The sequence below is a fragment of the Neophocaena asiaeorientalis genome, unplaced genomic scaffold (genome assembly GCF_003031525.2).
Source record: "Neophocaena asiaeorientalis asiaeorientalis breed wild unplaced genomic scaffold, Neophocaena_asiaeorientalis_V1.1 scaffold500, whole genome shotgun sequence".
NCBI classification, from domain to species: Eukaryota; Metazoa; Chordata; class Mammalia; order Artiodactyla; family Phocoenidae; genus Neophocaena; species Neophocaena asiaeorientalis.
In genome coordinates, this window is record NW_020171810.1 from 381,589 (window position 1) to 409,077 (window position 27,489).

General features: G+C 44.2%; 1 protein-coding gene across 1 annotated transcript in view; it reads right to left on the bottom strand.

Annotated features, from left to right (window-relative positions):
• ARHGAP31 (Rho GTPase activating protein 31) overlaps positions 1–27,489 on the bottom strand; it is a 111,616-nt gene that overhangs the window by 83,957 nt on the left and 170 nt on the right. Inside the window, exons 2-3 of the mRNA XM_024765195.1 lie at positions 20,043–20,052; positions 15,826–15,832 (exon numbers count right to left, since the gene is read on the bottom strand). Coding sequence (XP_024620963.1) covers positions 15,826–15,832; positions 20,043–20,052 — 17 coding nt within the window. The remainder of the gene's footprint in view (positions 1–15,825; positions 15,833–20,042; positions 20,053–27,489) is intronic.

Below are 27,489 nucleotides of genomic sequence, written 5' to 3' on the forward strand. Positions count from 1 at the left end.
TACTGAAGTGCCTGAAAGCTGGCACGGCTTCCTGGCCAGGAGTCCTAGGATGTTCATTTCAAACTTAAAAATCTGCCTTTCCCCTACTTCTCAAATCTAAGCAAACCATTTTAAGCAAAATTTGATCTTTAACATCCCAAAGGAATGGCTATGACTGTACAGTGTCTGTACTGACGTGGGTAAGTGCCATTTAACAGTCAGACCTCGCTGCACCATCACTTACCAGAAGGCAGTGATTCTGTGGCTTGAGGATATTTTGATTAGCACCAAACACCCTGTGAGCGTTCAATAAATATTAACCAGTGAGGCCTAACTTAAGATGGTACGATGTTAAGACCACAGTACGCCACTGTTGAAGTGAAGAGTACTTACTTATCACTTATCCACATGACCAAGTTTTCACCTTTTAAGGAAAAGCCTAGCATCTTCATTAGCCTTTTTGCTGATGTGCAAACTGAAAGACCAAGAGACCCTAGCACATTCAAAACAGGTTCTCTGTTTTACTAAAAGGAATGGTCCACCGAAAGTCACACTAATTGCTAAATGCCAGCAGTTAAGAACAGATACAACTGTACTGCCTTTAACTAGACCAAGCACTGGCTGTTGAGAGAGTCTAGAAAGGCCTCTTTACCATATATTTTCCTCACATCTCTCCTTAGAAATTCTTTGAGGTTCTCATTCTGGCAGTTTCTTTGAATAGATACAAATGCCCTCGGGAGGGGCAACAAGAAGCCCCTAGCATCTCCGTGTGAACCAGATGTTGAACAGAACAATGGTGCCCAGGCTTTCTGGCTTTCATGAATCAATTTAAAAAGATTTCGGGGGACTCACATAGGTTTACTGATTTTTTAATTTTTCTGAGAGAGGACATCAACTAAAACCAATAAGAACCATTATTATTTCATAGTAGAATGGACAGTTCAAAATAAATAAAGTTATAAAGAACAGAATTTCAGAATAAAGGACTGTCCTTTACAAGAGAGGACAGTTGAAGTCTTACAACTGCAATGATACCACAGATAAACACATTACACGATCCCTACTTTTCCTATGGCTCTGCATTTGTGCTAGGAGGATTTGAAGTGAATTCAAAATATTTAGCGTCCTGAAGGTGGATGGGCGGCTAAAGAAGGTGGCGTATTCTAAAAAGTGGAAAGAAAGAAGAGAGGAAAGCTCTACAGCAATCATTTTGCCTCGGATTACTTGCAGATACAGATAACAGATCCCTATCACGTTGTTCCTGCAGGGAACTTCATCCCTTGGTTAAAAAGCAAGGATGGCAGGAACCTCACATATTATACTTGAAGAAAGAATGCTCACAGTGGCAGAAGGTCCCTGGTGCCAACTTTTCTTTTTCACTCATGAGTGTACCTTCTCTGTCTCCTTGGGGGACCCACCTGGACAGAAGGGCAAGGATGAAGGAGAGGAAACATGGAAACAGCATCAATAGTCCAAACCTACATTAGAATGTAACTAATCTGCAAGGCGGGGAGAGCAAAAGGAAATCTCTCACTATAGCTGAAGATTTTCACAATGAAGTTAATGCCTCCCTTTGAAAGGATATGAGCCGCAAAGGTGATATAAACATTTTGTGGTAAAAGATTCGCTCCGTTTCGCCCGAGACCCTGAAGCTCAGAGGACCTGCCCGGCACCCTCCAGCTGGTGAGATCCAGCCCCGGACCCCGCCCTGCCCCAGATGGCCTAACCAGGCCTTGAGCCAGCCCCCCACCGGTGTTTCCACAGGTTTCCCTCTCTCAACTGATAGTATGTCACATGAGGCAATTAAAACAATTTCCTAAAGTTCTGATGTATCCTCTCTCTTTCTTCCTTTCCTGTTATCTGACAGGTTTCCCTTCTTCCTGGATGTGGTTAAGAAAACAAACAAACAAAACCCATGTTTGATGTTCAGGGCAGCCCTCCTCCCTCTGTTCTTGCTCTGGGTGCGGGTCTGCACCCTGACCCTGGGTGAGGACCCCACCCTTTGCCGGGGCCGCACCGACGCGAGTTGCCGGGTCGGAGCCGGGGCCTCCGGTGGCCGGGGACCCCGGCTCCCGGGAAGGCGGCGGGAGCTAGTGGCCGGGCTGCGCCCAGGAGTCCGCCGGGCGCCGAGTGACTCAGTGTGGTCCGAGGGGTTTCGGGAAGCGGCGGGAGGCGCGCGGGGGCGCAGGGCTTTCCCCGAAGCCGCAGGGGGTCGGGCTCCGGACGCCTAAAGAGGATCAGAAACCCGTGGGCGGAGTGGCGGGAGAGGAAGCCGAGGCGCAGGGAGCAGAAGCCGGCGTCATTGTTTCTTTTGAGAGGGATCCGAGGGAACCTGGCCTTGACGTTAGGAAAGCTGAAGAGGCCGCCTGAAGGGACAGAGCGCGGCTGTGCGCCCCCGGGTCCCAAGGGCCTTGGGAGGAGTTTCCGTCTCCCCAGCTGGCGGGGGTGGGGGGCAGGGCTGGGGATACGGATTGGAGGAGGGGAAGGGAGTGGCAAGAGGAAGGGGAGGGGGTGTCGCAGGACCCCGCAGCCTGCGCCGGACTGGGCCGGTGCCCCTGTCCCCTGTCCCATCCCTGACACGGAGCCCGGCGCGGGTCTGACCTAAACCCAGGTCAGCAAGCGAACTACAGAGGAGCAGGCAAAGAGGGAAATGGAGTGAAGTGAGGGGCTCTGCCGAAAAAGAGCGCCCCGCGCACCTCCTCTGCTTGGCCTCTCCTTCCCAAACCAGCCGGTTCTCCATCAGAGATTGCTTTGTTTTCCACGTTGGCCTCCCAGCCCTGGGGTGGGAGGCTGGGGTGGGAGATGGTTGGGCAGGGCAGTCCGAGTGGAAACAGAGATGGGGGTGTGAGGTGCAAGAGCTGGCTGGCACGCGGGAGACGTCCAAGGAACACAGCCGGCCAAACGGAGAAAAGGTGCCAGGAGGAGTGATGGGTGAAAGCTAAACCACCACGCAAGGCAAGTTGATAAAATCTTGGCTCTAAAAAAAAGATGTAAGATGATGCAGGGTTGTCACTGTGGGTTAGGAACTTGAATTGCATTATATCTGTTTTCACTTATCTCTGTAAGCTAAATGCTATTATGCCATTCCAGAGGCAAAGAAAAAATCAGAAAGCTACAATTCCAGCCTCAGCCTCCAGCTTCCTGAAGCCAGCCCCCCAGCCCCTACCCTTGCTTTTGCTCAGGTTTACATATATGAATCAATAACCACCAGCCCCTTTTTTTTCTTAGTAGTTTGAGTTCCTTCGCTCCCAACCAAAAAAGTCCTGACTAATTATACACCTTTTAATCCAGTAATTATACTTCTAGGAATCTCTTCCAAAGAAATATTATAACATAAACAAAGAGCCATATGCCTCGAAATAGTCACTGTCGCCTTCTTTATAATATTAAAAAATATATAATCTAAATGTCCAATCATGGGGAGGAGTAAATAAACTGGTACATTTACATGATAAAATATTACAGAGCCTTAAAATAATGTTAAAAGTAGTTTGATGACTAGAATAAAGACTTAGGTTGTAATGCTAAGGGAGAAAAGTAAGACCCAACATTAGATATATGCGATGTAATCACAATTATGTGGAAAATATACATAGAAAAAAAAATCCTGGAAATAAATTATATCTTTCTGTGGTAGGATTAACCCAAGTACTTTTTTCTTTCTAAAACACGTATTTTCTAATTTCTGTACAATGGGGATAAGCATGTATCATTAATTAAAATATTGAGCTATTTATTTCAAAAACTTTACATATATAATGTATGTTTTATGGATATATATATTCTTAAAGATATAAATATATATTCAGTAGCAATTTCATTCATATGTGTGTGTGTGTGTGTATATAAATATATATATATAAAGGAAGTCAGCAGTCCTGGGTGAAAGAAGAAAAGAGGTACTTGAGCAATTTTCCCATTAACTGAAAGATTTTCCACAATTTAAAGGGTATGTGGGAGTTAAAGGGGATGCGTAATTTAAAAAAATTTTTTTTATTGAAACATAGTTGATTTACAATGCTCAGCCAATCTCTACTGTACAACTCTATTGACGTTCCTTTTTTCATATTCTTTTCCATTGTGGTTTATCACAGGATATTGAATATAGTTCCCTGTGCTAGACCTTGTTGTTTATCCATCCTATATAGAATAGTTTACATCTGCTAATCCCAAACTCCCAGTCCTTCCCGTCCCCATCCCCTCCCCCTTGGCAACCACAAGTCTGTTCTCTATGTCTGTGAGTCTGTTTCTGTTTTGTACTGGGTTGGCCAAAAAGTTCGGGTTTTTCCATAACAGCTTACAGAAAAACCCGAATGAACTTTTTGGCCAACCCAACAGATAGATTCATTTGTGCCATATTTTAGATTCCACATATAAATGATATCATATGGTATTTGTCTTTCTCTTTCTGGATGATGATCTCTAGTTGCATCCATGTTGCTGCAAATTGCATTATTTCGTTCTTTTTATGGCTGAGTATTCCACTGTCTATATATACCATATCTCATTTATCCATTCATCTGTTAATGGTCATTTCGGTTGTTTCCATGTTTTGCCTATTGTGAATAGTGCTGCTGTGAGCATAGGGGTGCATGTATCTTTTTGAATTATGGTTTTGTCCAGGTATATGCCCAGGAGTGGGGTTGCTGAATCATATGGTAACTCTTTATTTTTAGTTTTCTGAGGAACTCCACACTGTTTTCCATAGTGGCTGCATCAACTTACATTCCCACCAACAGTGTGGTAGGGTTTGGGGATGGGCAATTTTTATGCATCCAATACATTAATGAAAGGGAAGGACATGCCTGCGATGGGCCAGAGGAGGGGCAAATATCTGAGTATAAGAATACACAAAAAGGAAATGATGCGATCGCAGCTGATTCCTGATTGGCAAGGATATGCTTATTCATGGGTGGAAGGGAACAAGATCGGAATACAACTCTTAATGGCAAAGGAAAGAATACATTCATAAACATAATTACTTAGGAAAGGAGATAAGGGAGTAAACGGTAATGTTTGGCACCTTGAAAACGGCACCGTGAAAAGTTCTTTTATAATAAATGTATTTATCAGGAGAATATTTTCTAATCATGGAGATTAGATGTGCAAAATGAACTCGACACGTTCCTGTTTAGTCCAAGACTGTTGATAGCAGTATTTTGTATCTCAGCTCAAGCAGATGATTATGGATTGAGAAATGCCTAAACAAAGGTTTAACAAAATGGGCTCCCTTATTTGGAGCCCATTCCTTTTACACAGGGAGGGGAATGGGAGAAAACCAAGAAAGCCTCATATCTACATGCTGTGTGTTCCTGAGATCCTTATGCAGCAGTGAAAATATACACTAATTAATAAAAGCAGGTTTCCTTTGGTTTTGTGTGAGGATCTGGTAGAATGAAGAAAGCTGAAGTATCCTGCAAATAATCTAACACTACATACTGTATGAAAACAACTGATGGAGCTGAAATTATGTTGAAACTATGTTAGGTAGAAGGCAAAGCTCTTGTTCTGGGATTGAAATCTAGGATTCCCTGGGTGGTGAACACGGAATTTACCAAACCATACACAGAAAGCTCTCTGTTTGGGCTTAATGATGTCTTGGGTGATTCCAATTCCCCTCCCTTGATTCTTCCCCTACCAGGGGAGATCCCTTGCGGATCTCACCTCTCTTGCTGTTCTCAACATGTGTGGATTATTTCTCACTCCCCCTCGCCCCCACCTAATGAGGTGGGAGGACCCACTCAGTTGAGGGCTAGAATCTGGACCTTCGTGGATTCACTGTCTTCCCCTAACAACACTCTAATCTCCCCTACATCATCACCCTCCAGCCTCCCCAACTTTATCACTCTATTTCCATTCACTGGAATAGCTTAGAGTGGGCAGGAAGAACCAATTATGGTTCTTTTCAAACTTTCACAGTTAAAGGCTAACTAGAGCCAGGAGATAGGATGTTTCAGCACTAGGACAATGGTAGGATTTCTACAAACACTCATTGGTTAAATGAAGAAATAGGGAGCACGATGTTTGGGTTGCATATGACTTTGTATGGGTACCTAGATGGAAGGTGGGAACTGTCTTGTTTGGTATCCTGCAACTCATGGAATGCAGTGAAATTTAGCATATTAAAAAGTCTTATGCTACAAGGTACAGTGATTTCTTAATATCTTCCATCAAAAAAAAAAAAGCAGTAGAGAAATCATCTTATTTAAAAATTATAACAGCGGAACAGAAAGCACTTCTGTTTACTTTGCCTAAAATCCAAACACCAAACATAAGCATTTATATGACACTTGGGCTCACAAAATGGAAGAACTTTTTTACCTTGTCCTAAAACACACAAACAAACAAAAACTCTCTAGACTGTTTTATAAAAATATGTGATGAAATCCAGAAGGTGCTTTTATCTCATAACACCCATACCAGAAGATTAATCTCTGTGGTTGGTGTCTTGTTCTGGTTGGGGATATGTCTGAGCCCAGCTTTGGAATCTTCTTTAGTTAGAACATCTGCTCCACAGTTGTTAATGTTTGTTTGGTATTGCCCAAAAGAAGGCAGCAGAAGTGAAGAATTTTTTAACAGTGAATCCCAAGATAGACTAGATCAGCAGCATCGCTTATTTTGAAAGGCATTTTTTTGGGAGCAATGTGACCTGTACGTAAAAAAAACAAAACAAAACAAAAATGGGCATGTTGTTGGACCAAGAGATGGATGTCCATCCAATACTGGAATGTAGTTTAGCTTGTTTTCATTACTTCTCAATTTTTTTTTCCCAGAAATATTTGCTCATTGAATTATGACTACATTCCACAAAACTAGCTGAGCTTAGTTTTTAAATTTTTAGACAGAGATTTGAATGTTTAACTCAAAATAAATCATAAATGAGAGACTGATTCCACAGCATTCAATTAAGAGTACACAAGTGTAAAAAAGTCCTAGCTGTCTTAGGAAGTCTAAATAAAATATGTAAATAATCTATATCATTTGGAAATTTGCTACGTTAAGCAAGAAACAAGGACAGTGTCATTTCTTTAGGCTCTGTGAAACTAAATTAAATTAGTTGATCAATAAGAAAAATACCTCATTTTTCTAAATAATGTGAGTGAAGTTCATGAAAAACCAAGCATACTTGCATTTGCAGAGTGGAAAAGTTACATTCAAAGCAAAATTCAAATTATTAGATGATTTTTTTAAAAAGATTAGAGTATAACCCCTCTGTCAATAGTGTTATCTGTAAATTATTCTTATCACAATAGTTATTATTCAAGAGTTCCAATGGAGGTCGTTTATATCAGTTTTAAATTCTACCTGGTGAAAAACCGTTGAGACCTAGCATTTGAAAAACTGTAGACACAGCTGGGTTTAGTTTCAAAGCTCCAAAATTAAAATGAAAGAGGGAAAGACCCTAATCCTTGAAACCATCTGTTCAAAGAACAGTGAAAAAAAAAAAATGATGACGGTCTTCAGCTGGGGAACAACAATGGCCTCTTAACTGAAATCTGAAAGTCCCCTTCCTATTCACAGTTTCAGCCGATCCTCACAACATCCCTGTGAGGTCTATAAAACAAATATTTTTATCCTCATAAAGCATATATATGTTACTCCATGAATGTCACATGGAGTACTTAACCCCACGTCACACAAAACATCATTAGCAAAGGCAGGACTTCAACCTAGGTTGGCTGCTTCAAAAATTCTAAAGTTCCTTTTCTGTACCAACTTCCAATTCCATTCTTCCTTCCTATCCCCCTTCCTTTCTTTTTTCCTCTCTTTTCTTCTCTTTCATTAAACATTCATTGGGATGCATCTGCAGTGCCAGAAATTATTCTTTGTTGCCAGTGTTCACATAGACACATTTACATCCACAATGGCGAAAAGGCCAGGAACTATTCATAGACATTTAGAGAAGTGGCATTAAGGCCAGCCCTTCAGCTCTGCTTCATTTCTTTACTGTCTCCATTGAAAATGGAACCTTCTCACATCATGTAAAACACAAAACAGCGTGTTACATATCAGGGCAGTCTCCCCCCTCCCTCACCCCCAGAACTGACTTTGCATGTCAATTCTGCAGGCTCTGTGAAATGTCTTATCTCCAAACAAAACAAGACACAGCACAACACCTGGACTGCCCAGAGGAAAGGTTCCAGGGCAAACCTAAGGGCAGCAGATCTCAGAGAGGAGGTATTAGTGAGGTCAGGAGGGGCCATGGGAGATAAACAGTTGGCTGGGTGGGTGACCATGAGACAAAAAAGTTTTGCTGATTTGCAGATTTAAGTAGTAGTGGTTTTCAGACTTTTCTTCTAAGCATGAAGTGCTTTGTTCAGATAAATTTCACCCTGAAGCATAAAACAAAGAGCGCTGAAGAAAGTAGAGTGTTCTGGCTTAAGCAAGGTGGGGGGACCCCAGAGCCCTCCCTTCAGGCCTCTCTAGTGGCCCCTGCTATAAAGCATAGCACAGATTTTTTAAAAAATAATTAATTTTTACTGGAGTATAGTCGCTTACAACGTTGTGTTAGTTTCTACAGTACAGCAAGGTGAATCAGCTATACATATACATATATCCTCTCTTTTTTGGATTTACTTCCCATTTAGGTCACCACAGAGCACTGAGTAGAGTTCCCTGTGCTATACGGTAGGTTCTCATTAGTTATCTATTTTATACATGGTATCAATAGTGTATATATGTGAATTCCAATCTCCCAGTTCCATAGCACAGATTTAAAGTTATTTGTACTTAAATAGCCCTCAAAATAAGCAGGCAAGCTCAGTCTCTTAGGATTAAAGTATGGTCCCCCAAGCAACTATTTCAGGAAGAGCCCCTAACTCAAGCCCACTCCAACCCAGGGGATTTGGAGAGAAGAAGCAGCTGGTCAGGGATGCCTCTCTTTTCCTGGAAACCTGATTACTTATCTTCAAAGCAGAGAATCTACCCGAAGCGGGACAGGGCGTGTGAAAATAGAAGGTTTGGGTTCCTAGGGAGCTGGCTGGGGGTTATTGGATTGTTGTGGACTGTATTAAGTTTATCCAGTCCTAAAATAACAGTTCTCTTTAGCAAAAGTTACTCAAACACATATCCCTCAGTACCACACTGGGAAATCAGTCATACTTTATAATCCTTTAGCAATTCACTATTTTCAAAGCACACTATTTTCATGTCCATTGTCTTGTCAGATTCCCCACCCCATGAGGCAAGCTAGACAGGTATTATTAACCCCATTTTACAGATGAGGAAGCTAAGGTTCAGAAAGATGAAGGGAATCCCACAAGGTCACATGGCAAATACCTAGGTCTTCTGATTCCCAATCCAGAGCTTTAAACATGAACACGATGTACATAAATCTTGTAACCTAGTGAGTAGTAAGTAAAGGCCACAGATTTGGCATGATTAGTTTTGTGTCTTTTGGGAACAGCAGTGTCCTCGTTATGCAGCAGATGTAATGATGACCTGCTTCATCTAACTCACAGGACTGTGAAGCGCAAAGAGATGATTTGGTGCAAGCACTCTGTAAGGTGCCATCTAAGGGTTTGTTACTCCCCAACCCTCAGTCCCCTGCAGTCTTGGCAGGTTCTCTGTCCTTCTAGTAGCTTGGACCTCACTTTTACAAACCCCCCAAAAATGTATCTCACACTCTGTTGGTATCATGCAAGTCTCTTATGAGTGTCAGCTAGTGGCCAGAGGAGCCAGCCAGCCAGCCATGCTTTTGCACAACCTCAAACCAAAGCTCTCTCCCTACGTTGGGGCTTCAGGGATGCGATGCCAAAGGTTTCCAAGGCTGCTTTACCCTGAACCCCAAGCAGTGGCCATGAGGACTGTAGGTCCAGCTGATGTTTAGGGAGGGACTCGAGAGGTATGTGCATGGGCCTCCATGGGGTCATCACAGGTAGGAAGGTCTTTGTCTTCTTGGCAGAATCAGAGCCTGAATTTGGCAGGTTCATCTGAGAGTGATCTGTCCTCTGCAACCAAGTTCTGAGGGGATGACTTTGTAAAGTCAAATGGCAATGTCATCATGTTTTATAGGAATTCACAATTGGGTCTAGGCTGTATATAGATGGAGCCTCTTGCATAGGAGAGCAAGCTACAGATGACAAAAGGTGTCTGATGAACACAAAATCAGAGTAAAGAAAGTTGAAATTTAGAGAATATGTATGCTTTTACAAAAATGAAAATACCTTATTGTTTTTTCAAAGTATAAACATACATGTTCATCATTAAAAAAAAATTTAGACTGTAGCAACACAGCAAAGTATACAGAAGAAAGAGAAAAGGATCCATCCAAAGAAAGCCATTGTTAACGTTTTGAGCATATCCCTCCAGAATTTTTCTTACATGTATTGTTACCAAAATGGAATTACGTATACTTTAGGTGTTGTTTTGTAAACTCGTTTACTTAAATATCGTTGGACATTTTTCTGTGCCAGTAAATATATGTCATCCTTTTAATCAGCTATATAATAAAGGATATTTTCCTCAAGCTGTGAGGTAGTCTTATGAATCCTCTTTCTCTCCTAAAGGCGTCATCATCTGAGCCTCTTCTCCTGTCTCAGGGATCCCTGATGCTGGTTGGTTCTGAGAAACACGCTGACCCATGACTTCTGGCCAACACCAATGAGCAGCCAGAAAACCTCACTGGACCAGCTGCATCTTTTCGGGCAAGCAACTGTACTCTCCAGGGCCCCAGGTTCTCCATGTGTTAAATGAGCGGTTTGGATAGATAGACTTCCTAAGATTCTTTCAGCTCGAACATGATGATTTAGCTTCCGGTTCACTTATCTCTGTGTTTGCCTTGGTACAGGAGGATCCTGGTACTGAGTGAACGGGGTGCCACTGGAGCCCCAGCTGTGCACCTGCGTGACCTATTTCAAGACCCTGAAGATCCTCTGCTGGGAGCAGATGGTTGAAGCTGGAAGGGCTGGGGGAGGCACAAGGCTGTGTGGGAGGGTCACATAAGGGAAACAGCTCTCCTGATTTCCTTCCAGTATGGCAGTGAGTGATATCTACAAGGAGGCATCAGATTCACAGCGTATCAGTAAGTACAGCCTTTGGGGCCATTCAGCCCTTTCTGAGCACTAGTGTCTAAAGTGTAGCATCAGTACAGTATTTATTTTCCATTTTAAAAGCCCTCTTCCATATATTATCTCATCAAATTCTCATTCCTGTCTTTTAGGTGAAGAAACTGAGATTCAGAGAGTGGGATGACTTGCCCAAAACCAGGTGATGAGCATTTGCCAAATGAAGACTCCCTAAGCTCCACCAGTGCTTCACCAGAGCTCACCCAGCTTCTCCTCCACCTCCACAGTCTCCCCATTGAAACACAGACACATGACAGATGCACACACATGTGCAAAATACTCGTGCAGAACACACCCTCCATCCCCACCCCACCACCACACACACCCAAGACAGCATTGCCCTTCCCTGGGTCCATCCACTCATTCAACACATATCTGCGAGCGTTATGCTAGGCGCCAGTGGTAAACTGATAAACCAGGGGACATGGTTCCTGATCTCACAGAGTTGGTCCAGGGTCAGCTAGAGTCTCGAATGAGGCAAGAACAGGGTGGGGGTGAGAGTGGTACATTCAATACAGGGTACAATGGGAGCACACAGAAAGGGCCCCTAACCCCTCCTCAGAGGGATCAAGGAAGGCATCCTGGAGGACGAGACATCCAAGCAGAGACCCAGAAGATGGGTTGGAGTTGGCAAGACTGAGGTGGTGGAGCTAAAAAGAGAGACAGGGAGAGTGTTCTACACGGAGGGTGGAGCATGTACAAACACGGGGAGGCGAGGGGAGCACGGCACTTTCGAGGAACCACGAGAAGTACAACGTGGCCAGGGGACCTGCTCAGGTGGGGAGGTGGTGTCCATTGAGGCCACAGAGGATGCAGGTGTCTGAGTGTGATGGGCTGGTAAACCTTGTTGGTATTTATGGAGTTGATGTTTGTCTCGAGGGCATTGGGAAGCCATTGAAGGGTTTAGTGAGTGATGTTGGTGACAAGCTCTCATCAAGACATTCTCCTTTTGGCCACTGTAAGAATCTACGATCGTAACTAATTTCAATCCTACTTTAAGATACACTCTGGCTTTAGTTTCTGCAAAATATATGTATGATCAACTTTAGGATACTTTTCCTGTTTAGGCTGCCACCTCCATTTCACCTGCTTTTGCTGCTCTTCCTGGGTCTCTATGGTCTGGGCCAGGTTGGCTCAGATGACCAGAGCACTGTGATCAAGATGCCATGGATATGCCAGCAAATAGCTTCTTACTGGTCCCTGCTCCCAGCCTCAGCCTTAACCCGGGGCCTGGACTCCACGCAGACAGAATATGGGCTGACTAACCAACATCCCTCAGGAAGACTGGAAAATAAGTTTAAGGTATAATAAGAAGTAAGTGAGCTAGGAAATTCTACCCTCATCATAAGCAAAGGGAAGCAGTATTACTATTCAATAAGTAACAGATAATAGAAGTTGTCAATGAAAATGATGCATGGCCCATACAACACACTCAATTAATGCTAAATCAATTGAACAGTATTTAGACAATAAGAGAAGCTTTATAGGAACTTGTAAAAAAGAGGAAGATTTCTATATAAAGAAATGGTTAAAGAAACTATGGTATTTTAATGATATCACATATATGTGGAATCCCAAATATGACACAAATGAACCTGTCTATGAAACAGAAACAGACAGATGCAGAGAACAGACTGGTGGTTGCCAAGGGGGAGGGGATTGAGGGAGGGATGGAGTGGGAGGTTGGGGTGAGCAGATGTAACCTTTTATATATAGAATGGATAAGCAACAAGGTCCTCTTGTATAGCACAGGGAACTATATTCAATATCCTATGATAAACCATAATGGAAAAGAATATTAAAAAAAGAATATATAGGGACCTCCCTGGTGGTGCAGTGGTTAAGAATCCGCCTGCACCGGGTTCAAGCCCTGGTCCGGGAAGATCCCACATGCCGTGGAGCAATAAAGCCTGTGCGCCACAACTACTGAGCCTGCGCGCCTAAAGCCCATGCTCTGCAACAAGAGAAGCCGCTGCAATGAGAAGCCTGCACACCATAACGAGGAGTAGCCCTCGCTTGCTACAACTAGAGAAAGCCTGCATGCAGCAACGAAGACCCAATGCAGCCAAAAATAAATAAATTTATTTAAAAAAAGAATATATATACACACACACATAAAAAATGAATGTATATATATATATGTATAACTGAATCACTTTGCTGTACAGCAGTAATCAACACAATAATGTAAATCAACTACAATAAAAAAATAAAAAAATAAATTATGGTATTTTATTTGGAGTATATATGTATTTGCTTGTACATGCACAGAATATCTATGAAAGATTTCCAACAAAATTAACACTAGTTCCTTCCCAGGTGAGGAACAGGTAGGATGAGGACAGGAATAGGAGGGAGATTTTTTGCTAGACCTTTTAAATTCTTTTACAATTTGAACCACAGGAATGTAATACCTGATTTTTTTTTAAAAAATTAACTTAAAAAACCATCCATTCAGCAGAATCTCAGGCAGTAATTAAAGAGTGAGATCGAACTATACTTACAAAAATGGATCCTTCTCCAAGATCTATTGTTATTTAAAACAGCATATTTCAGAACATATGTATGTGGTAACTTTAACTTTGTGGGGGAAAAAAACAGACAATCATTCAATATGTGTATTTTTTGGTACATACACAGAGAAAGGTCTCTGTGTTGTCTGATGCAGTAGTCATGAGCCACATGTTGCTACATAAATTTAAATTAAAAATTAAAGTTCAGTTCCTCGGTAGCACTAGCCACATTCAAGTGCTAACAGCCAGATGCGGCAGTGGCTGCCATACTGGATAGTGTAGATAGAGCATATTTCCCTCAGTGGGAAAGTTCTCGTGACAGAACTGGTCTCAATGAATCCAGCCCAGACTGTGAACCGGCAAATGGGACTGCAAGGATGTGAGAAGGGACTTTGTACTTTATAAATCTCTGTATCGTTTGGATTTCTTTTTAACAATTACTTTTATAATTTTACAAGAGTAGAGGATGGCTCACACCTGTAGCAGGTATTTATTGCTCATTAAAATCACATCCTGCATTTTTTTATGACCCCTGCCATTCCTACTCAGGAGCCAAGGGATGGCAGAGCACCGCTAGAGGAGTTACCCCAGTGAAGGGGGAAGAGAGATGCCCATTGTCCGCAGTGAACACAAGCCCCTGTTGCCCCCTCAGGCAGCGGCTGACCATGCTGCCAGCCTCACTCCCTTCTGGGCCTCTGCTATTCAGTCACGAGGGACACCATCAGTTTGAGTGCCTGCCAGCAGGAGAAGCAAAAACTGAAGTATTTTTAGTTCTTGGAGTTCTGGAATTTGGCAAGGGCAAGGCGGGCACAAGACAGGGAGTCCCACCTCCAAGGGACCCTGAGGTCTCCTCCGAGATGGGACCTAGGCCGGTGGGGAGGGAAGACCGCTCTGAGGTGGGGACAGTCAGCGCAGAGTGGAATGGGAGCACACGGGGCCAAGCTCAAAAGGGCACCTGGGAGTAGAACTGGCAAGAACAATAGGTCTGATATCTGCTCTGTGGTTTCGTAAATTGGGGGATGACAGGATGAAGAGGAAGCTGGAGGGAAAAAGAGATGGGATGGAGTAGAAATGTGAGCGGGAGGCAGGTGGGAACGAATGTTACAAAAATTTTCACCTCAAATAAAACGTGGATTTGAAATGTTAAACATCACTCTGGTTATTATCCATAAGACAGAGAGAAATGAAATTTCCTATGATGGAAAATAAATAGATGAAATGAACTCTGAAAGCCTGAGTTACAGCTGCTTGGGGCACCTCACTTTTCCTCCCCCTGAAGGAAGTTTATTCCTAGACTAGGGTCCAATTTTTTCTCAACAGCAACAATAGAAACAGCAAAAAGGACACACGCTTTGAATGTGGCTCGAGATTCTTCTTCCTTTCTCAGTCTGGAACTTACTATAAACCTCATCCAGGAAGGTAGGTGGCTCAGGCTTCAACCTTGTTCCCTTTGTTCTTCTCTCCAGAATGTTGATCCTGCCATACTGTTTTACACCTCGACACCTCTGCTTATATTGTTCCCTCTGTCTGCAATATCGCCCCTTCAGGCAGAGACTACTTAGATTCCACTCATTGTAGAAGATCTAGCTCCTCTGAGTCAGAACTGATGATATCCACTTCCTCCTGTGGTTTGTGTGAGGCTCAGCAGAGGATGTGTCCATCCCCTGCATGGGATTGTGAGCCCCTACAGGGACAGATAATGCCTGCTCGTCCCTGTGTCCCAGCTGACCCCGTGCCTGGTGCATGGAAACTGCTTAGTAAATGCTGATGTCCATCTATTCCTCCACTCTCACAATCACCACCCTATTCCCTTCATTCACATTATTAATATCTATGGAGCCAACCATATGCTGTGGGGGAAACAAGACAGTGGTAGGTTGAGTAATGGTGCCTCAAAAATGTCCAGGTCCTTATTCCTGGCATCTGTAAATGTTGCCTCATATAGCTAAAGGGGATTTTGCAGATGTGATCAAACTAAGGATCTTGAGATGAGGAGATTATTTTGAATTATCTCATGTAGTCACAAGGTCTTTATAAGAAAGAGGCAGGAGATCAGACAGAAGGCCATATGAGGACGGGCCAGAGGGAGCAAAGATTCTTCCTGAGAACCTCCAGAAGGGAACCAGCCCCGTAGACACCTAACACACAGGTGAACAGAGAAAGGTCAGTCTTCAAGGAGCTCATTTTCTTTCTACTCAAGGAAGGAGACAATTTAGGAAACCATGACAGTCGTTGGAGATGAGACGTAATAAAGGTCTAAACTTCACCATCCTGATCACCTTCTCAATATACTCCTGTGTATAAGCTTCCAGCTTCAAATGGAGCACTGAGAAATGAACACAGACTCCCTATCTGATTCAACCTGTGAAGAGCGCAGGGTGGATCCCTTGATCCACACCCTCTACAGCCTAAGATGCTGTTCATACGGCCTAAAATTGAGCCAGATACACCTCATTCAGTCAACTGTCAAAATGCAATTGTGGAGCAAAGAAACAGGCACATGTGAAATGTCATACAGGCCAGCCTAAACCCTGGCTTTCCACTGTTCCATCAATGACAGAAACAGACTCATTTTCCAGATTTATAACTCTCCTGAAATACAGATGGAAAGTAGAAGGTTGGATGGCGGTCACTATGATTATAGCCTTTCGCCAGAACCCATAACCCTCATTTTATTTCTTTCCAGTTTTGCTTTTAAATTGTTTTCTTTTTCTGATTACTACAGAAATGTACAATTTAGAAAGTTTACCACATTCCCACCCCAGAAATCTGTATCAACAGATATGAATCTTAAAACCAGCATTTTTATGCATTCAACCAAAGAAAATAAATAATTATGTGTATATAAGAGAATTAAAGAAAAAAACAGAAAGAAGGAAACCCCTAGGGATATATGGGAGACTTGGAATATTTGTTCTCATCTCCTTCTCAACTTCCTTGTCTGTAGCATTACTCAGGAACCACATTCTGAGTAATGAGGCTGAAACAGGATAAGATTTCTAATCACCAAGGAAATAAGAACCACAGTTAACACTTATGGAAGGTTAACTAAATTCCAGGCAGTGCGCTAGTTTATTTAATCCTCATAATGACCCCGTGTGATAGGCACTATTATTCTCACAATCCTCACTTTATAGATGAGGAAACTGAGGCACAGAGAGGTTTGGTAGCTTGTCCATGGTCACACAGCTAGCATGGGGTAGAGCTGAGATTTGAACCAAGGCAGACTATCAGCATAAAAGCCACATACTAGCCACTTTGCCACAGGCACTGCTTCTCAGAGAGGTTAATTGATTTCACTAAACTGCATCTATTAAGGCAGGATACCAAACTAACAGGCTTTATGAAGATTATGTTTTTAAATAAGGAGGGGAACAAAAGGGCTTTATGAAAAATTCAATGAATCAAGATATCACATTCCCATAATAATTTTGAAAGATTTTTTCCCCTCAATTTAAGTAGTAAAAATACATGTTCACTGTTGAAATTTGGGGCAATATAAAAACTATAACGAAAAAAAAATCATGTGGTTTCACTTAGCTGCTTCTTTTTACAAGCTAGTCAAAGTGAGATCAGTAGGCCAAAGATATCACAAGCGCCCGGAGCTCATCTTCAAAATGTAGATCCCTAGGCCCCATCTCAGACCTCCAAGAGCAGAATCTCTGAGGGACTGACCTCAAATACTGACCTGCAATGGCACTTTACAGCTTGCAGCCCTAAAAACTGTAGAACTCATTCTGTGGGATCGTGTGTTCTCCACAGACCCAGATACTACTGGACCTATGCAAATGCCCATTTGAAACTTTTATTAGATGTCCATTTTGTTTCAAGGAGTCCAAATGGGAACTTAAGGAGTATTTCTAATACTCCTTAAAGTGTACTAAAATTTAACCAATATTTCTCAAATTCTGAAATTAAATTTTAAATGAAATGAAATTTTAAAAGTAAACACTCCATTTTTAGTCATCCTGATGCCCAGTAAAGTTTGAGTATCATTGCCAGAGCCTTAAAAAGAGAGGCCCAGAACTCTTGGACCCATAATTCAGAACTCATACTCTCCCCTCCCACCTACCCCCAGAACAGCCTCCCCCCTTTCCTTTCTGAAACCAAGTTGACTTTAGGAGCAGTAAAAAAAGGGGAACTGAGGAAACCAAGTCTCATTGGAGAGTCAGGCTTGGGTAAGGGAAAACAGGTTACTGGATGGATATATTTTCCTGACCTTCAGCTGCAGGCTCTGTGTCCAGGGTCCAACAGCTATAATGCAGCCCCTGAGAGCCCTCGAGTGGGGTTTGTGCCCTCAGCTCTGAGCTGGATTCAGAGCCCTGCATCCAGCTTTGCTTTTCCAGAAAGCAAAATGGCTTCTCTCCACTAACACCAGGCCCATACTCTAGCTATTAGCCAAACAAAGGATTTTCCAAATATGGACCTGAGAAGCATGTGCACTTTGAAGGCCACAATGAAGCTTAAATAGCTAAAACATATTAAAAAGAAAGCCAACAACTGACGCCAAAAAGCGTGAGTCCTTAAAGAACAGAACAGCAAGACAAAAGCCAGAAAGAAGAACACAAATATGCATTGTAGGGGAGGGGCAATAGGGAGGTGTAGATTTATATGGAAGAGTTGACATCATTGTTTCCCAATAATACTCAACATGCAGGAAACAGATGGGAAAGCAGTGGTGGAAGGGGCTACTTATGGTAACAGGGCATGCTCTCTGTTTAGAATCCTGCCATTTGGAACCTCAACGTTTGACTTTGAAAAACTGGGGATGGGAACTCCATTGCCGGCAGTTTTATTAAAGTTGAACTAAATCCTGCTGAACTTATCACCTTGGCAATGCATGGGTAAATGCAGCTCGGCATATCAGACCCTGATTTACTGCCGGCATGACTGCAGCTGTTTGGGTCCAGAGGAGACAAAGCTAGGAAAGCGGAATTTAATGTCGGACAGACATGGTTTGACTTCTGGTTCTCCCAGTTCCTAGCTGGGTGATGTTAGGCAAGTTGCTTAATCTTTCTGAGTTGGTTTTCATATATAAAATGGGGGAGGGGGAAGATCCCTGGTGGCCTAGTGGTTCGGATTCCGAGCTTTCACTGCCATGGCCCAGGTTCAATCCCTGGTTGGGGAATTGAGATCCCGCAAGCTGTGTGGTACAGCCAAAAGTAAATAAAATTAAAAATAACAATAAAATAAAATGGGGGGGCAAAAGAGAACTTTCCACATGCAGTGGGGAGAGATTGAGGCTGCACATGTAGATTTAATCAAGAAACATACTTAGGGTGGTCAGTTGACATCATTTTAAAAGTTTTATGTTTTAACAGAATCTCCCGTTCCCCTGCTCTTGGGCCAGGCGCAGACACAGCCAGACCAACTGCCACACTTGTGATCAGCTACAGTGCCTTCTCCCGACAGTAGGATCACTCTCCTGCCACTGAAGACAGCTTCTGTCACCCCGGCCAAGGGTGCAGCCAAAAGGGTTGCAGGCTTGGAGGTCCCCCCACTCCAAGCCTGGCCATTACAAGTCACTGTCAACTACCTTTCCCACAGTTTAAGCATCTTCTCCCCCAGGGCTCAGGAGGGTGTGACCAATTACAAGCATCAGGCAAAACCATGTGGTTTCCTGTCTGAAGAAACCAACCACTCTATCTCCCCGTTATCTCCGTCATTCCTCATGGGTCAGATGATGTTTATTGTTTTATTGATTTATTCCCCCCTTACAGACAATCCACTCATAGTTCTCTTTCACTCGGTTGCCTTGAATGTTAGCATCTCCCGCTTGCACCTTCTGTAGGACCCTCATTTCATTCTTGGTACTCTTTTGGTTATTTTCCTGTCTTACGCAACCCACTAGGCTGAGAGCAACTTGAGAGCATCTTTGTAAACCCCAGAGTGTCCAGCATATTGGAGTCCCATTAAATATTTGTTGCATTGAATTGAAAGCCCCATACAAGACGGTTTCTGAATAAAACCATGAAAAGATCCAGGGAAAGAAATATGCATAATTACACAAATTAGCTCAATTCACGAAGGCTATCGATTTATTTAGTTTGCCAGCCTCCTACTTTTTATGTCAGACTGTTTTCTGCCGTCTGTAACAGCAAGAGCTGGTATAAGGTGCTTTTGGGGAGGGTGACATTCACCCCTCTCCCTCTGGGGGGTGGCGGCGAGGGGCCCCCCAGAGGCATACTGGGTCAGCATCAGGCCATGGGCATGGCACCAGGGCATGGTATGCATGAACCAGGCTTGAACTAGAACAAGGAGTGCCTGAGACTCGATCCCAGAAACTCAGTTGGTTCTGGGGCCCCGCCAAGAATGTGATTCATACCAAGGAGTGACTGGTGAGGCACTAGGGATAGTCAGTGTTTCTGGGGCACCCTGTGCAAAGCCTGGGTCCATTTCTAACTGGGAGTAGCTATGCGCCCTTGTGGGGAACCTTGAACAATCTTGGATTCCTGCTGTTCCAGCATATCAGCAATGTCCCAGGTCCTGAGCTTCCTAGAAGGGCTCTAACTCTGGCTTCCTGAGGAGGAAACAGGGTCCATCAATCATCTGCTGTGTGTTAGCCTCAGGGAGGCCAGCGAGCTACCCAATCTGCATGAGCTGCCCAAGGCCACCCGCCTTTAGCCGAGCTCAGCGTCCACTTGCAAACACAAAGCCAGTGAGAAAACAGAATATCAGGTAGAATGAGGATCAAACTGGGTGCCTCTGACTCTAAGGCAAGTGCTGTTCCAGGAGGGAAGGAGGATTGTGGCTGCAGTAGGCAGGGAGGGGCCTGGGAGGAAAAGGTAGGGGACTTGAAAGTTAGTAGGTGGGGTTAGAGTACGTGTGTGTGAAAAGCTCCTGACAAAGGGTGAAGTGCTATGCAAACGTTAGCTGTTATTATAACTATTCTCCATCTAGGCTGGGGGAAGAACAAGGCAAGGGAGAAAAGGCTACATTTTGCAGGTTAGTTCTTTTTTTCTTTTGACAAAACTGTAACATAAATGTCAAATTATGAAATATGCTATTTTGGGAGATTGTGTTTGTGACTAAGACAGGCTTGGCTTTGGGAGTCACACTAGATCTGGATTTAAATCTTGCCTCTCTTATCTCTACAATCTTGGCAAGTGATTTAACCTCTTGGATCTCAGTTTTCTCCTCTGTAAAAAGGGTAAAAATGCCCAATTCTTACAGATTTCGAAAATATTACTTTGTACGTATAAAGTGACTGGCACATAGTAAGCAATGAATGCAGACTGTAACTCTACAATTAAAAATAACAAGCAGGTGTGGTTTGGGGCTCAGCTTTCATTTCTGGGTCCCTTCTCTCCTTCCAGTACACGCCCCCCCCTTCCTCCCCCTTCCTTTAGCAGCCTAATGTTCTCAGCTTTCTCTATCAAAAGCTGCTCTTAAAAAATCTAGCACCAGTATGTGTCTCTTCTGATTTGAAGTCATCATGCTTTCTCAGGGGTCCCTTATTTTAAGGCTTACCTAAAATTGCATACTGGGGGGAAGATTAGCCGGACGGTGGGGGGCTGCTATCTAGACACCTAAAGTTCCATCAGGCTGTGACTCCACCTCAATCAGGACTCAAGGACAGTCCTTTGAGGGAGGAACACCAAAACCTAGTAAACTGAAGGGTGACATTTGTGTTGGGGCATAGAGAGAAACAGAAAATCAGGTGGGAATGCACCTGTGAGCAAAAAGAAAATTAAATCTGAAGTGTGACAAGTGGGTAAATGCCACTTTGGCTTCAATACAGGGCAAGCAATGAGTGAAAAAGAAAACAAAATAGAAAATCGAAAGAGCTAGTAGCGCCATGTTCCTGGGTCTCAAGATTGGGGTGAAGGAACCAGACCAAGGAAAGTGGAGACCTAAGACCCAGAAGGTACGGGTTGGGGGGGGGGCGAGGGGGGGAGGTGTCCGGCAGCTCACACTGACTAGCCTGTTCTGGAGGAAATAAGCACTGGGTAGTCCCAACCAGAGGGTCTATCACTACTTTGTTCCAAAATCTAATGGAAGAGGAGTTGGGGGGCACTTCTTATCCCCAGACTGAGTCCTGGACCTCTCAGCCCTGTTCTCCTCTCCCACCCTCTGCCACGGAATCCCAGGAAACTTTCTGCAGGGAGGTGACCCCCAGGAACAATCGGTTCCTAGCAAGTGCTTCAGAACTGCCTTGGTCAGTCAGCTTCCGGAATTTAGAATGTGTTCTCCCCTCATCCCCACTCCCACAGGAAAAGGTTTCCAGGCTAGCCCACGGATGCCTAATGGATTAAGGGGGGAAATAAAAAGAATGTATCAAAAACTACAGCTCTAATGGCATTGGGGAGCTTATCCACCACTTACAGCATCATCTATGGGAAAATGTGTTCCCAGTTCCAACTTGTTTCCCTCTGCCCCAGCAGATGGTCCACTGGGCTCTAGGGCAGGTCTGGGGCTACCTTAGCAGTCCCAAGGCCTGGGCCTCCAGCGGCTGGAAGGCATCTGGGCAGCTACCAGTGGGGGTGGTAGGGGTGGAAGAAGGGCGAGGCTATGCCTGTCCTCAAGGGGCTCCTGGCAGAGGTCTGGAGACTGGGCAGGAGGGAGGGATGTGGGTAGGCGGAATGGCTGTTTCCATCCTCTGGGTGGGTTGTTTATCATATCCAGACCGTGCAGAGTCAGTTACAGTTTGGCTTCATGCAATCAGTCAGCTTGCTCCAGGTTTAAAAGCCTTAATTCTCCTCTTTTAGTTCTTCCTGTTTCACTGTGGGAGCCCAGATCTGGGGGATGCCCCTCTGAACTCAAGCCCATGAGGTGGCTGTTCTGTCTGCACAAACTCCACCTCCAGGACCTGACTTCTCTTTCAGTTCCCTGAAGGTCCGGGAGTGGCTGGGTACCTTTCTCAGATCTTTCTGAGGGCCCTTTAGTTTCAGGTTGACATTTTGCTCTCCCACCACTGTATACTGATGGTCCACTCCCCAGAGGCTCTGGGAAATCCCTCCGTGAACTCTCCATTCAGCGGGACAACTAATCTGCTTCCTGTCCCTCTTGGTGCTTAATTAACCCATCTGACCATATCATTTACTCGCTTCATCGGAGCCCTCATGCATTCAGTCATGGATAGTATGTGGTTATGCTAGGGCAAGTCCAGGGTGTTATGATAACAACAGCTACATTTAGAGCTTACCTGATGCATACCCTCTGCTAAGTGCTTTGCCCAGAGTAACTCATTTCTCTTCACACCAGTCCTCTTATCCTCAATTCACAAATGAGGAAAGTGAGACCCAGAGGGGGTAAGTAACTTGCTCCAGGGTCACTCAGCTGGAACAGGCAAAGTTAGGATTCTACCCCAGGCTGTAGGCTTCCAGAACTCTTAATGGGAGCCCCCAGCAGGGGGCACCTGACTTGGGAGGATCAGGGAAGGTTTCCAGAAGCAGCTGAGACCCAAAGGATGAAGAATTAGCTAGGAAAGGTGTGAAAACGCTGGGAAGGAGACCACTAACCCAAAGAGGATGCCCCTGCCATTCAATGTTAAATCTTCTCGTGAACAGAAAAATATTCACCTTCCTCGCTAACACTTTGCTCCTGTTTATGTTTGGATTTTTTGTCTATTTAATTGAAGATAAAAGCTTTTGCATTTTCTCCTTCAGTCATGACAGCTAACTTCAAAGCTTAATTGAGCCATTGGTTTCTGAAAGTTTGTTCACATCCCTTAGACTGTAAATTTCTTGAGTCTGGAGTGCCTGTTTCTTTCTCTCCCACGGTACCTCCACAGCGCCTTATACTGGTTTCTTAAATAAGCGAATAAACAAAGTGAGAGAATGACTTAGCTTCAGAAATGTAGAATAGCTACGCCTCAAAGTTCCCATTGCCTTATCCTTGTTCTTTGAAATGCTGGGGCCATCTTACTCTCATCAAGCTTAAAATTATATTTTGTAATGGGTGTTTATTCGTTATGAACCTTTTGTAATCCCTCGATTCAAATACATATATATTTTTTCTTTTCAACCTGATAAGAACTAGAAAAAAACCTTCAGGAGTAAGGTTCTTATCAAATATTCAGAGGGTACATTCTGAATAGTCAAGGCTGCTTATTCAGGGAGAAAATGATCTGTAAACCCCTGCACGATAAGCAGTGGTTCTCAACTCTCCCTGCATTCCAGAATCATCTAGGAAGCTTTTTTTTTTTTTTTTTTGCGGTATGTGGGCCTCTCACTGTTGTGGCCTCTCCTGTTGCGGAGCACAGGCTCCGGACACGCAGGCTCAGTGGCCATGGCTCACGGGCCCAGCTGCTCCGCGGCATGTGGGATCTTCCCAGACCGGGGCACGAACCTGCGTCCCCTGCATCGGCAGGCAGACTCTCAACCACTGCGCCACCAGGGAAGCCCTCTAGGAAGCTTTTAAAACATACCCATGCCTGGGCACAAAGAGATTCTGATTTAATTGTTCTGAGAGGGGGCCTGGACATGAACTTTCTTTTCATGCTCCCCAAGTGATTCTATTGTGCTACCATCATGGCAAACCACTGCATGGACAATTATCCCTTTTTACCAGGGAGTGAGTCAAATGGCAGAGACTGTTGGGAAGGGTGAGGAAGTCCTCAGCCCTTAGAGTGGGAGCAGCACGGAGGCAGAAGATAGCTTTCCTGTAATGCTCTCTTACTGGTCCCTTGACTCCTGGCCCCAGCATTTTCAAGCACTGTGGGAAGACCCAGAGCACTTGATTCAGAGGGGAGAGATAGGAAATGCTCTTGGATGCACTCTGGCCTCACGGGGCTTCATCCACAGCCTCCCAACTGCAGGTGACACAATGATGTGGTTTTCATCACACAGCTGCAAGCAAGGGTCTTCGTATTCAGTGGTCAAAAAGAAGAAAAAGAAAGCTGTACTATTTTCAGCATCAGCCGTGAGGAAGTGATGATCTTCTCCCTCTATTCCAGACAGGAAGAGAAAGTTCTCTGGTTCCCAGGGGAGAGCTAGGGGTTGGGGCAGCAGCCACCATGCTGGAGGGGAAGGGAAAGAAACACTGGCTAACTTGGCCAGGAGCAACTTCATGCCATTCTTGGGTGATCTCACCAGCCTGCAGAAAAGTGGCCAAAGAAGCCAAAGGGGGAAATTGGCCATTCGTATCAACCCTATGTGCAGCTTGGGACGACCAACAGCAGAGCCTGAACATGGCATCTGTGTGGCTGCCTGAAGAAACTGTATACACGATTTGTGTGTGTGTGTGTGTGTGTGTGTGTGTGTGTGTGTGTGTGTGTGTGTTTCTAAGGAAAGGTTTCTGCTTTTCATCAGCTTCCTAAAGATTAAGGACAACACTGGCCCCGAGCAATGTCTGCGCTAAGTTAAACACCTATTTGTCACCCTGCCTCATTAGATTTGTCCAGTTGAAGGTAGCAGGACTGGGTTACAGCAATTGGCAGAAGTGGATGACATTTTTCCTCTGTGCTCAGTCCGGGGGTATAAATTCCTCATGTTCAGGTGGTCTGAGCACAGCTAATTGTCACCAGCTTTGCCTTGTACCCCAGCTCAGAGATTTCCCTCCCTCCCCAAACACACGGGCTCTCTTGGATTCCCCACATCTCTGTTCTTTCCTTCTGCCCTTGTGTTCCCAGACCTGAATCCACTTTTCTGCCTCATTTTATCCTTGACCTCCAAAGCTGAGTAACTGGGATGTCAGTCTTGTGAGGCCCTCCCCAGCCTTCTAGATCCTAGTTACCATGCTGACTTGTCACCCTCAGGATTCTGGGCTGAACTTCCAAGGTGGTGAGCAAAGGGGCACTACCCAGGTCAGTTTTTCCTCCCTGGGGGCAGAGTCCAGGCCTTGTCTATTAACTAATACATGTTTCAGAAAGTCCAAGAGGAGGACACATTGTTTTAGAGAAAACATTAGCACTGACTCTATTTATTGATGCTACACTAAAAGAAAAATAAGAGACAACTGCTTAACTAGTTTTAGATGTGGGAAAAAAGAAATCCTAATTATTCTCATTTATATAAGCTGCTTATTATGCCTGCCTAATTCCTACGTGGCACAATAATGGTGTATGGATCATTAAGTGGGTCAATTTCCTTCTGTTTCAAAGGAACTTTATTCAGGTATGTCAGTCTTGAAAGTTTGCTGATTCTGGGGCAGGGCTGTCTGCTTTCAATTAACGGGAAAAAAAATCATTAGAGAAGAATGTTGGCCTAGATAAGGATGCCAGGGAGGGGTGAGAAGGCTAGTGGGCCAGAGCCCTCTGCGTCCCTCATGATTGACTGTATGACCTTAGGCCGGTCACTTTACCTCTCCCGGCTTCCCTCCCTTCTCCCCAGGGCAGGAAGAGCACGGGGTACTGGTTTCAATTTTTTTTTTAAGAGTAGCCCCTTTTCTTTTTTTTCCTGAACGAAACATATATAAAAACCCAAAATATACATCAGGTGAAAGAGGAACCGTTTAAAGCTGCCTTTGAGGAGTCTTCACAGAACCCTAGGATTCCTTGCTCATCCTAGGATCTGTGACATTGTAAGAATGAGTCAGGACTGATAAGCACCTCCATGCAACTCTCAGCTTTGGAGTGAGGGCCCAGAAGAGCACCCACTTGGTGAAAGGTGGTATCCACCAGCATTCATAAGTGAACATGGACATGAACCTGAAGGCCCCCTGCAAAAACAGGTGGAGGAGAACCATTTCATTCTGATCTTCTGAGGGTAGTGATTAAGATGCATAGTTGGAGTTCTCTCACACTCAGAAAAACTCAACCTAAGGATGTTATTTCAAATCTACCTCTCCAGATTGTTGGAGAGGATTACATGAATTGACTCAGTTGTGTCCCAGTTTCAAAAGAGGCAGTTTTGAAACCTGTGGTCCCCTAAGCTGTAAAATACTAAGCCATCTGTCCTAATGACATGGCAGCCCCTGAACTCAAGGACACCACAGGAATATCACACCACTGCAAATTACTAGGTGGTGCTAAGTCCTTAAAAAAATGAAATAGAAACAAAAGCACTGCTCTGTTTTTGAGATGCACATTTGATATGAGCTAATCAAATAGTTTTTGAGATTATTTTCCTGGAGGCAGAGTTATTCTGCAGTTAGCCCTTCAGTTTCCCCCCTTTGTTGTATCTATCTATGTATAAACACAAGGCCCATATAGTGGACTTTTTTCTCCCTCACTGAAATTTCTGAAGACAAGGCCTTTTTGTCACGGGTAAGTGCAGGGCCAGTCAACCTTAACAAAAGCAGTCATTTAATGCTCAATTTCCTCAACTTTCCTTTGATTAAAAACTTCTCACTTCAAATGCTGGTACTGTACTATAGATTGTTTTCTTTCGCCCCCCCCCCCCCCTCCCCGCAACAAACGTTTAATAAGTTGTCTCTACCCTGGAGGATTCCCTTTTTTTTTTCCCAATCCGACCTTGAAAACATAGAGGCTCTCCTTTTCATGTACAGACCCTAAACTATTTTAAAATCAAGGCCCTCTGACCTTTTTACAACATTCTTCTTGTCAGACACACCAAACGCTAATCTGAAAACCAAGAGGAGGTAGAGGGTCTGAGGGGTTGGGAAGGGGAGGGAGGGAGCTACTATATATTTGGCATCAGTTCAGAAATTCAGAAAATGTTTGTGCAACCACTCCCCCGGCCAGGATCCACCGCACCCCCCCGCCTTCCAGCACATTAATAAAAAAAGATGTGAGCGGATGAAATCGGAGAGCCCAGGAGGGACACCTAAGGCGGTCATAATTACGTACCCAGAGAATCCCACTGAACACCACACCACAGATCGAGGCCTCCTCCCTCCCCTCCGACATCCAAAGTTTGGGAACAGGACCTCTCAAGCCCCCCACCCCCAAGCCCCAGAGGTGGCCGGTTAAACGTGTAGCAGCACCGGCGCACCGCCCATTAATGGCTTGGGTGACACAAACGGAAGGGCTGACACAACCTCTGCACGTCGGGGTGGCAGCGTTACGCACCTTAAGAATCATGTATGTT